Below are 12,490 nucleotides of genomic sequence, written 5' to 3'. Positions count from 1 at the left end.
AAGGAAAGGCCCAAAAACATTAAAACATACAACAATATGTTTATGGATGAGGAAGTTTAATCAGGAAACTAAGAGATGAGGAACACATTGATAAATCATTGTTTTTGTGTTTTTCTACTGCTGATTTAAGACGGGGGTCAAAACCCACATGCTAACACATGAGATGCTAACAGGGAGCTAACACATGAGATGCTAACAGGGAGCTAACACAAGAGATGCTAACAGGAAGCTAACACAAGAGATGCTCACAGGGAGCTAACACAAGAGATGCTAACAGGAAGCTAACACAGATGCTCACAGGGAGCTAACACAAGAGATGCTCACAGGAAGCTAACACAAGAGATGCTCACAGGAAGCTAACACAGATGCTCACAGGAAGTTAACACAGATGCTCACAGGGAGCTAACACAAGAGATGCTAACAGGGAGCTAACACAAGAGATGCTCACAGGCAGCTAACACAAGAGATGCTCACAGGAAGCTAACACAGATGCTCACAGGGAGCTAACACAAGAGATGCTAACAGGGAGCTAACACAAGAGGAGGGATATTTAAATGCTAAGTATAAATACTGTCCAGCTTCACTGTGTGAAGGAAGTTGAAGTGAAGGCATGTGAGAGAAAGTACGAATGTGTATAATGTACACACAGAAGGATGTCTGGTGTGTATTTGCAGTACACATCTGCTGTGTTCTCTCTGGTACATAATTAATGCAGTAAACTCTTGAACTCAATGAAGAAGAGACTTAGCGCTATCGTAGCATGTCGCGTCCCAAAACCCACATGATGTGTTATCATAATGTACATTTAATAATTCCTCTGGATACTTTTAATACTTCTTAGCAGTAAACATCCCCTTCATGTCTTCCTTAAGCCTTTGATGTTTTAAAAAGCATTAGCAACACCACACTGGAGAGCTCAGCTCCTTAACTGCAATCATTTTCATACACTGAATCCAAAGTGGGCTAACAACCAATTAGGAGCAGCAAATAGCTAAAGATCAAGGGGAATAGTTGCCGGGAACTTTGAGACCGCATCGTCATGAAAAGACAAAGAAAACAAAGGTGACAGGTCTGCGGGGATCAAACCAGCAGCACATGAAGCTGCAGAGTCTCAGCGCTCAGCTCGGTATTCCATGTGCACCTCTGCAAACATCACACACCAAAAATAATCTGCTCCAACCGAATCAAAAATAGAAAATCTTTTCTTTTCATCTCGGGGAGAGAAAAAAGAATGGAAAGAATGAGATTTTGATTATAAGCCTGCGTGGCGTAACAGTCGTCAGTGAGAGTGTTTAAAGCTTCAGAGTCTCTGATTGTAACGAGCAGGAAGAGCTCAATGAGGCCGCAGAAGACCGCTAGCCGGCTAACAAGCAGCCCGGCATTAGCATGCCGCGGCATATATAACCTCCCAGGGACGCACACCTCCGACAGCCTTGATCAATTTTGATCCGGATGAAGACGTATTATCTTCAGATATGCGACGAGCACCTGGAAACCCGTTTCCTGAGTATATTTCACTTTTTTATTAGCGATAGGCACAAGTAGTGAATCTTCCAAAGGAAGACGTGACAGCTAATCCTCAGAGACGGATGATCCTCATGAGCCTGACAGTTTGAGGTGTTCGGCAATGTCGGCAGGTACAACTTGTTTACATCATTATGTGTGTGTGTGTGTGTGTGTGTGTGTGTGTGTGTGTGTGTTGCCCGTCTCTGATTCATCAATATGAATTCATTCATTTGATTGATCTGATGTGAAAAACGTCTTTTTCTGGTTCCTCGTCGTCTGTGCTGGGATCCTTCTCTCCGTCTTCCCCCTGATGAAGCGGTGCAGACCCCCTGGAGGGATCTGGACTCGCGTGAAGAGATGTGCGATGAACAGAAGTCCGTAAAGCCGCGCAGAACATGGACACAACACATTTCCCTTTTCTGGGAGCCTCAGAATGTGTGATAATATTCTGCATTACATATTTGTTTATTCTGCCTCCTGATGCCCCAGGAAATGGTAATCGCTGTTTGTATACGCATGTTTGGCTATTTTGATTCACGGTGATATTTCCTCTCCTCCATCCAAGGACAAGTACCCAGCAGCAGAGGAGATAACAGTGTCTGCTCGCAGCAAAGGCATACTTTTGATTAAAAAGAAATAATGGGGAGATATTTTAAACACCTGAAGCTTTGTAGCTACTGATCCTCTCCTGCAGCGAGGCTTCGCTTCACTGATGTCACCGCTCTTCTTCTTCTTCTTCTTCTTCTTCTTCTTCTTCTTCTGCTTCTTCTTCTGCTTCTGCTTCTGCTTTTGCAAAGCTTCCAAACAACCTGAGACGCATCCGAGGGGTTTTTCTTTGAACTCTTTATCCTTCAAAATCATGTCCAACACAGAAACTCATCAATTGATCCAAATTGAGTTGATGTTTTACAAAGGATGGATCAGATTTTGATGGTATGCTTATGGTGCAACAAATGAAGAACACAAACATTTAAACATGTATTTGAGTCCTGAACACAAGGCCTCTCAGCTGTTCAGCAGACGCTGCTGGAACACGAGTGAATGATGCTGTTAGCGTCTGTAATGATGCGTCCTGCTGCAAGGAGGAACCTTGAATATTACACTTTAGCTAATGCTTTTATCCAAAGCATCCTCCACGTGTACACCACAGACACAGCAGCACTTTGGGGACGCGTGTCTTGCTGAAAGGACGCGGCGACACGGGGCTCGAACCACCGATCCTCTGACTGAAGGACGGACATGCTGACTCCTGCCTGTTGTCGCTGGAGTGTATGTGTGTCATGTGCAACTCTCACTGACATGCACACAGCACCTGGATCAGCTGATCCTAATCGAAGGGACGATTTAATCTAAACATGCAATACTTTTATTAAAAGCAATAACCTGAAGCAGCAGGAGTGCTTTTGCCTTTTCCAGCACAGAAACTTCAAGTGAGCTCGTTAACGCCGCCGCGATCTTTGTACCAACGCCAGCTTCTCTTGCTCCTCTGTGGCGGCGTTCGAGCGGCTCTTTGTTGCCTCGGCGCAGCGACAACAACGGGTGAAACGGCGTTTCGCTCCGGCTGCTCTGACATCTCCGCTGGAGTTGGAATGTGGAGAAAGTCACGGCTTTAACTTTTTCTTCAGAAAGTTGTCACGAAGCGAACGCCGTCCTCGCTGCGGCTGCTCTTGTTATCTGCAGCGAGCAGCTGACTGCCGGCCTGCAGCTCCGGTTCCAGCTCAGATGCCTTTGACTCGCCGGCAGACGCCGTTGCATCATTCTGGTATTTGTTTGGTGCACAGACGTCTGTGATGCCGTCTCCTCTCGCTGGTCAGCGCCGCCTTAACAACACGCTCCCACGTTGTCGGTCCGTGCTCAGGGACGGCAGAGCGGCCACGCCGCTGCAGGCTGGAGCTGCAGGCTGGAGCTGCAGGGGCTTGATCCTGTTTCAAGCATCTGCTGATCGTGTCTTTGCTCAAACTCTAACACTCGGCCTTCTGATGCCTTCATGCTCCTCCGCACATCTCCACGCCGCGTCTGACCACCGCCGCGTCTGCTGCCTCATCGTCGGGCTCCCGACGACGGGAGCCCGACGACGGGAGCCCGATGATGGCGGCGACGCAGAGTCCACACGCGGCAGCCAGAAGGTCTGCAACTAATGAAGCCAAGTCACCTGGCGAGTACCTCAGCCTTTTAGAGGACTCACTCCACACACACACACACACACACACACACACACACACACACACACACACACACACAGATCGAGGCCATGATGGACGGAAAGCTCAGGGTTGTAAAAACTGCTCCCTCACCTTCACCCTGACGGACACACAAACACACAGCAGAGTGACTCAGAGATGATGAACACATAATTACACCATTACCCCTCTCTCTCTCTCTCTCTCTCTCTCTCTCTCTCTCTCTCTCTGTCTCCGTCTCTCTCTTATTTATATATATATATATATATATATATATATATATATATATATATATATATATATATATATATATATATATCATAGTCACACACAGCATTGCAGGAGTAAAGGGTGTTTCAGGAGGAACATGAGTAAGGGGAGAAGTGGCAGAAGCAAAGTGATGAAGAGGAGGAGGAAGAGGAGCTGCGTGGTGCGAGTGTGAATCCAGCCTCCAGCTGGCGGCTCAGCAGCTCCAGTCATTAGCATGCAGAGGCCTCGTCCGGACCTTTAAGGCTGTTCTTTCCCCAGAATGAACCTGCTCACACTGGACCGGCTCCTCCTGACTCGCTCCTCATGCCGTTTCGCTGCTCGTGGTCATTTCCACATCGCGCCCTGACGCTCCAAAACCAACAACCGGCGCCGCACATGCGGAGAGTTTCTCTGGCGTCAGATGTTAGTCAGCTTGATGTCAGGAGCCCCGACCTCGCAATGTAATTCCACTACCCAAGGTGCATCTGTTCTGCTTGTCCTCACTGGACCCCCACTGCGGTGGACCGGTCCACAGAGCCACACAGTCAGACAGCGCCGGCGTCGGAGGCAGCTTGATACTGTCAACAACAAGGCAGCAAGTGCACGTTGTGTGAACGCCGCTTGTTCATTTCAGTGTTCTGGGAAGTCTCTGTGATGTCACGCAGCCGCTTCACAAGCCATGCATTATGTGAACAGATGTTTGTCCATCGGCCGCTCCTCTTCGCCCACGCACCGGACCATTGTGCTGCGAGTTACCCACAATGCATAGGGACTCATCAGAAAACTTCCACACCGTGTTTTCAAAATGAAGCATCGCTCATGAGCAAGAGAAGTAAGAGCAGCACAACCGGAGAGGAAGTGAAACGGCAGCGTTCCCTTCTTCTCCTCCTTCTCCTCCTCCTTCTTCTCCTTCTTCTCCTTCTCCTCCTCTTCTTTATTCATTTTAAATTCACCTCCAGTCACAAAGTAAATAGATTGTGAGTCTCCGTGCTGCTTTACTTGTTACGCTGGAAGCGAAGTGAGATGTTTCTGCTTCTGTTTTTCCCTCCAGACTTCGGCTGACCCACTTTCCTCGTCCCGTGCAGCTTCAGGGTGTTAACGGCATCAGGAATATCTACAGTGGAGTGTTTAGAATCAATTTGATATCATAAAGTAATGAGTTTGAAACAATTAGCATCCGTGCAGGATGCCATTGGAGCTCTCCGAGCCCTTAAACACTGAACCCTCGCCGTACGCAGCGTGTCACCATGAGCTCGAGTCTGTCTCCTGGAAAACATTTCCATGGTTTTATGTCACTTACAGGTTTCATGTGGCAGCTTCTACAACACACCCAGCGAGCCAAATCACACTCAAAACACAACATTAAAGCGCAGAGAAGCAACATCAGAATATTGTACGACGTATTTGTCTTTTGTGTGAAGGCTGATCGGTCCTAAAATATCCGTTAGCTAAGATAAATAAGACAGGCTAAGCTAGCTGGTCACTTCACCTTCAAACTACAGAAAATGACCCATGCAGCAGCCAAACCTGTGTGTGCAAAGTCCAAAGAAAGACAGACGAAGCCACTGGCCTGAGGGCAGGAGGCCTGGTGCCCATCGAGGAGGGAAGTTAGACCCGGAGAAAGAAAAGAAACGTCAGCGTACCGACCAGCTAGAAGCAGCAACACTTCTTTTCCAGCAATTCAGTCACTTCTCACGGTTTTGATTCCGTGTCGCAGTACTCGATATCCGTCTTGGTATTGATCTTTGTCGACTGAACGGCCTCTGCAGTCATGTCACATTCATTTGTATCATTACTGTGAAAAACAAACAGAAAACCAAAGAGAATTCATGCAACGCCTTCTGATTGGATGGATGGATGGATAGATGGATGGATGATAGATGGATGGATGGATATATGGATGGATGGATGATATATGGACATATGGATGGATGATAGATGGATGGATAGATGGATGGATGGATGGATGGATGGATGGATGGATGGATGGATGATAGATGGATGATAGATGGATGGATGGATGATAGATGGATGATAGAAGGATGGATGATAGATGGATGATATATGGATGATAGATGGATGATAGAAGGATGGATGATAGATGGATGGATGGATGGATATATGGATGATAGATGGATGGATGGATGATAGATGGATGATATATGGATGATAGATGGATGATAGAAGGATGGATGATAGATGGACGGATGGATGGATATATGGATGATAGATGGATGGATGGATGATAGATGGATGATAGAAGGATGGATGATAGATGGATGGATGGATGGATGATAGATGGATGGATGGATATATGGATGGACATATGGATGGATGATAGATGGATGATAGAAGGATGGATGATAGATGGATGGATGGATGGATGATAGATGGATGGATGGATATATGGATGGACATATGGATGGATGATAGATGGATGATATATGGATGATAGATGGATGATAGAAGGATGGATGATAGATGGATGATAGATGGATGGATGGATGATAGATGGATGATAGAAGGATGGATGATAGATGGATGGATGGATGGATGATAGATGGATGGATGGATGATAGATGGATGGATGGATGGATGATAGATGGATGGATGGATGATAGATGGATGATAGATGGATGATAGATGGATGATAGATGGATGATAGATGGATGGATGGATGATAGATGGATGATAGATGGATGATAGATGGATGGATGGATGATAGATGGATGGATGGATGATAGATGGATGATAGAAGGATGGATGATAGATGGATGGCTGGATGACAGCAGGGCGTTTCTCGCGGCCCGCTCATGTGCATCATGGCACTAGAAGAGGTCAGAAGTCTTCAGATATTTTCTGGGTGTTTTCCTGTGAATTTGGATCCTTCAGTTCAGTTTGCAGAGTGCTTCAGCTTTACATGTTGATTTCATCACTCATGCATCCACGCGTGGGACGAGCACTGCTCTGGTCTTTGTCTCCACCCGTCAGGGTCTTTGTCTCCACCCGTCAGGGTCTTTGTCTCCACCTCTCAGAGTCTTTGTCTCCACCCGTCAGGGTCTTTGTCTCCACCCGTCAGAGTCTTTGTCTCCACCCGTCAGGGTCTTTGTCTCCACCTCTCAGAGTCTTTGTCTCCACCCGTCAGAGTCTTTGTCTCCACCCGTCAGGGTCTTTGTCTCCACCTCTCAGAGTCTTTGTCTCCACCCGTCAGAGTCTTTGTCTCCACCTCTCAGAGTCTTTGTCTCCACCTCTCAGAGTCTTTGTCTCCACCCGTCAGAGTCTTTGTCTCCACCCGTCAGAGTCTTTGTCTCCACCTCTCAGAGTCTTTGTCTCCACCCGTCAGAGTCTTTGTCTCCACCCGTCAGAGTCTTTGTCTCCACCTCTCAGAGTTTTGGTTTTTGGTTCTTGTATTTTTAACTGGAGCATCTGCAGAATGATTCCTTGATGTTTTGATCCATTAAAGTTGATGCATTGAGATGCATAAATACCTGTTTTTGTGATTTTACCGTCGTTCATTCTGACATTGAGGAGGTTTGAGGAAAAAAATCAAAATATTGCAGCAAATGTTTGACTGAGGTGGAAGGTTGATGCAGGAAACGTGACACATGATCCTGAAGAGAATAACTCTCTGGTCCAGCAGTCTGCATTGAGATCCTTTAAGGGTCTTTACAGCCTTACAGACATCGCCTCATTGTGAGGAAATACAAGATTAGAAGTTCTGCGAACTGATTTCTATTATGTGTCGTGTGTTTTTATGAAATCTTTAAATACATACTTCTAGAGATTAGAGCGCTGCAGCCGCTCCAGCAGAGCAGCTTCAAGTGGGAAGTGAATAAAAGAAGCTAATTAGCACCACCGCGCTACTCGTGTCTAAAAGCTGAAGGTTGTAACGTTTGCTTTACTGAAGCTCGGCGAGTCTTTCCTGTCTCGCCTTTTCACCTGAAAGTGTTTCCTCGTTTCATAAACTCTTCTGGTGACGGTGAACACTGGTACCGGCATCGCACGCTTCAGTTTGCCTGTTGCATCTGCAACAAACACATAACCACAAATAACATCTCCTGTCTTCTTCAGCTGCACTGAAGAGAAAGCTGGATGTAAACATGGGAATGAATTCATGAAACAAGCACAAATGTCACATTTCCATCATGAGCCATGAATATTTGCCACTGTTCTGCTGTGATTGATTCCAGGTTGACGTGCTCATCGTCTCGTAATTTGAAGAAGTCTCTTGTTGTCGTTGTTGATTCTTGTTGTTCTGAGTTTGTACTCTTATGGTTAAATGTACTTATTGTAAGTCACTTTGGATAAAACGTTGGCTAAATGAAATGTAACGTTCACAGGACACACGTTTACATTTTCATTTGCAGATGTTCTGGAGACATTTGGGTGGAAAGCTGACGGTGGTTTGCAGGAATGAACTTGTTTTTAATGGAGTAAATCCTCTCATTATACAGTCACGCAGACATATTCTAAAGTTATGAATGTTTTGCCTCACCGTTACGTTACAGAGGGAATGTTGTTCAAAGCCTGAAGCACCTTGATGGGCTCTTGCTGCTGGACGGTGAAGCTGTCGCTGCTCAGCAGCCGGGTGAGCGATGGGCCCGTGTACTGACTGCAGTCCTTGTCTCCTCCTGCAGGTGATCCTGATGCTGACCAAACTCTTTGACTTCAACCTCAACAGTGTGACTGAGAGTTCATTATGGAGGTAAGCTCGTCACGCGCCGTGTTCCTCCAGCAGCCGTCAGAAGGGAACGGTTTATATATTTCTGATGTTTTATTCCTGTGGTTGGAACTGCTCACGTCTCAGGAACGAGGAATGCTAATGCTCACAAGCATCTCATGATGGGAACTAAAGAAACATCCAGAGCTCCAGAAGGAGGCAACAGTCTAAAAGAGATCTTTAAATGGCAAGTTTGAGTCGCCGAACGTCTTCAATCAGTTTAATGTCTGTGGGCACCAGAGTCCCTCACATGAAAGCCACTAATCAACGTGACGGGCTGCAAAGTTATCCAGTAAATTACCTTGACCAGCCTTGAACTCGGCATCGCCTCGCCGTGAGCGCCGCTCTGACTGGTCCTGATGTAACTCTGGTACGCTGGTCGGCAGCGATGCGGCGCATTAACGTCTGGAAGTCTGAACCAAGAATATCTGCTCAAGCAATAATCATTATGATGTTTCTATCGCTGTCTGTGAACCGTCACATGACATGACCAGTTCGCTTCAGGAAGAGAAGCAAGAAAGAAGAAAGATTAAGACATGAAGGACTGTTCAGCCTGTTTCTCAAACTCTAAGTCTCAAACTTGTACATGAGATGGATTTAAAGAGCGCGTAATAACTGACAGTAATGTGCTGTGAGCTACTTTGTGAGGGATGTTTTCAAAAGCAGACTCTATTGTCATGTTAGTTGGCACCTTCAGATTTTTCTGATGAATGATTTCATATTTTCAAATCAACCGTAGCCGTTTGAGCCCTAATCCTGGATTATTGTAGCTGCTTAATTGTTGGGAAAATGGGAATTAGCGCATTATGTCAAAATGTAAAACATTTTCTGTAGTGGGCCCCATCATTTCCCTCCTAGAATGCGCTGTAACGCAGCATCAGATGACGGCTCTTACCCCTCACGGCTCTGACCCGACGTCACGCCTGTAAAGGTGCATCTACTGTGTGTTGTGAGTTATTATGAGTATGATGAGATTCTAGTGATGGATGGATGATTAAAGGTGATAAACAGTCGACAGACTGACGGAGAAGCAGATGAGAGAACAGATGACGTACACTTTGAGAGAAGAGAACATTTACAGCCATGAAGACGCAGAGCAGCCGATGATTGGAAAAGCAGCTCTCCTCAGGCGCCGGTTCAAGTTAAACTATCTGCCTGTTGTGGCCAAATAGCAGCATGAGGTAACAGCTTGAAATGTTTATACCTCGAAATCATGTGGTGCAATGTGAGCATGCACCCGTCTGTCAACCTGTCTGTCATCACTTCACGCCCAGGGACCAACAAATCATCTCACGGAGCTTTACCAGTGTGTTTCACAACATTTACAGGTTTGTAGTGACCCTGCGCCCAGCGGGACGCGGCCACGTGCATCCATGAGATCCATTCATCCTGTCGGTTTGTTTTGGGTTTAGTCGGTTCGGTTTCAGTGCAGAACCGATTTCCTGAAGGATGTGAAATAAGGAGGAAGGCCAGCGCTTCTCCAGCGTTGCTCTGCCGTGGACACACTTCCTGCACTTTGGTCAAATTATGTTCTAGTTACAGTCAAACTTAATGATGGGTTGGTTTGAAAGCTGCATCTGACCGAAGGTTTTAGTCAACATCCAAAACAGATTGACCCCCATTCAGACTGAACCCGAATGTGAGAACCGAACCACGGCTGACGTTTGCTTTGCTTCATCCTCGAGTAGCTCGTTAGGCCAATAAAACCCGTTAAAGACCTGGAGACCAACGCTGGCCTCAAGCTTTCTGCAGCAGTCCAAACCTGCTCACCTGCGGCCGCGTGAAGCCGACGCTCTCCAGATGACCTCGCGGCGCCGCTTCACTCCCACACACATCCACCGAGCCGGCGGCGAGGCGGACAAGTTTCACTCCAAATCATCGTCCTTGAGAAACTGTCGTTTTCCATTAAGTGTAACTAGCATCATCCCGGGGCGCCGTCAGCCCAGTCGGGCTGTTTCATTGGTTCATGTTGACACTAAAAATAAGTCATTAGCCCATAAATCAAGTGGTTCTGTGACGGGCCTGCGAGCAGCGGATCGATACCCTGATGACGTCACAGCAGACCAATCCAGCAGGACATCCCCGTGGCAACGTGGAGCTGCGCGTAGCCAGAACAGGTTGTGAGGTCGCGGCTCCGTGCACCCGCCTCAGTCCAGATCTGCTTCAATTATGCAAATTATAGATTATTTTATTCCTGTGTCACAGAAGAGGACTGAAATAAATTACTGGGGCTAAATCTGTAAGGGAGGGTAAATGAGGCAATATTGCCAGTGCCCCATGAATATTTCTGTATTTTCATGGCTGTAAACTTCAAGCGTGAAGCTCTCAGTAAACTCCTTCAGAACGCTTCAAACGAGGACTTTAGTCTGGATTTACCAGCCGCTGAGAGAAGGTGCAGAGAGAACATCAGTCGATGGGAGCGATTGCTTCATTTGAAGTCACACGAGGCGTTGGCGGCGCTGCAGTTTAACACGCGCATGCTTTGGGCTCTGTCGTCTTGTGAAATTAGAATAGCTTGTTGAGCTGATTGAGCCTCAGACCGCTCAAAACAAATTAGACCTGCCAGCTCGGATAAGTCCCTCAAACTCTCAGAGACGACTGAAACGCTGAATTCCAACCAAACACAAGTTTTGCATTAACGCTTTGACCAACATTTGAATATTTCAGAGCTGCTGGTGGTTCACAGTCATGAGCTGAAAGGAGTTCACTTGTTGGGGAATAAGAGACACTTCATCTCAAAGACTTTATCATCAATGTTTGAATATGCACACGATTGAAATTCATTTAGAAACTCATCTTTGGAATCAGAAAACCTTTTGTCCTGCAAACATTCACACATGAAACATTCTGGTATTTCACTTTATTAATAAAAGGAACATGAGGAACAGACCCTATTGTTCTTGATCTCTAACGAATCCACAACTTCTGGCTTCTGTTCAAACTTATGTTCAGCATGAATATGATCAAAAGTCAAGAGTGAGCAAGATTAGCCTTGATTGCTCCCTGAGTTATGAAAACAGTAAAACAGTATTGTTCCACAGATTAATACTGCACATCTTTAGAAAGATTAACACCTAAAGCATTTATTAATATATTATCTGCAATAATAATCACCATCCAACAAAGCATTAATCTGTTATGAAGCATATTCAGTCCAAAGACAACATGTTTTTATAACATATTAACTATAACAATATCAAACATTATAGTTCATATAAAGCGTAACACTTCACAGTTACTATAATGCTTCAAAGTGTTATAGTTACTGTGAAGTCTTACGCTTTATATGAACTATCATACTTTATATGAACTATCACGCTGTATATGAACTATCACGCTTTATATGAACTATCACACTTTATATGAACTATCACGCTTTATATGAACTATCACGCTTTATATGAACTATCACGCTTTATATGAACTATCACGCTTTATATGAACTATCACGCTTTATATGAACTATCACGCTTTATATGAACTATCACACTTTATATGAACTATCACGCTTTATATGAACTATCACGCTGTATATGAACTATCACACTTTATATGAACTATCACGCTTTATATGAACTATCACGCTTTATATGAACTATCACGCTTTATATGAACTATCACGCTTTATATGAACTATCACGCTTTATATGAACTATCACACTTTATATGAACTATCACGCTTTATATGAACTATCACGCTTTATATGAACTATCACACTTTATATGAACTATCACGCTTTATATGAACTATCAGACTTTATATGAACTATCACGCTTTATATGAACTATCACGCTTTATATGAACTAATAACTAATAATAACTATCACCTGATAG

General features: G+C 45.2%; 1 protein-coding gene across 6 annotated transcripts in view; it reads left to right on the top strand.

Annotated features, from left to right (window-relative positions):
- Window positions 1-12,490, top strand: part of sorcs1 (sortilin-related VPS10 domain containing receptor 1) — a 148,940-nt gene that overhangs the window by 64,065 nt on the left and 72,385 nt on the right. For all 6 annotated transcript variants that reach the window (XR_011079435.1, XM_068596412.1, XM_068596411.1 and 3 more), the window contains exon 2: window positions 8,573-8,640. Coding sequence is in view for 5 of the 6 variants with exons in the window: in XM_068596412.1 (XP_068452513.1) it covers window positions 8,573-8,640 (68 nt within the window). In the remaining variant the exon portion in view is untranslated. The remainder of the gene's footprint in view (window positions 1-8,572; window positions 8,641-12,490) is intronic.

The sequence above is a fragment of the Clinocottus analis genome, unplaced genomic scaffold (assembly GCF_023055335.1).
Source record: "Clinocottus analis isolate CAN_PGR_092001 unplaced genomic scaffold, fCliAna1.0.p SCAF_37, whole genome shotgun sequence".
Lineage (NCBI taxonomy): Eukaryota > Metazoa > Chordata > Actinopteri > Perciformes > Cottidae > Clinocottus > Clinocottus analis.
This window is presented reverse-complemented; position numbering and strand designations above follow the sequence as displayed.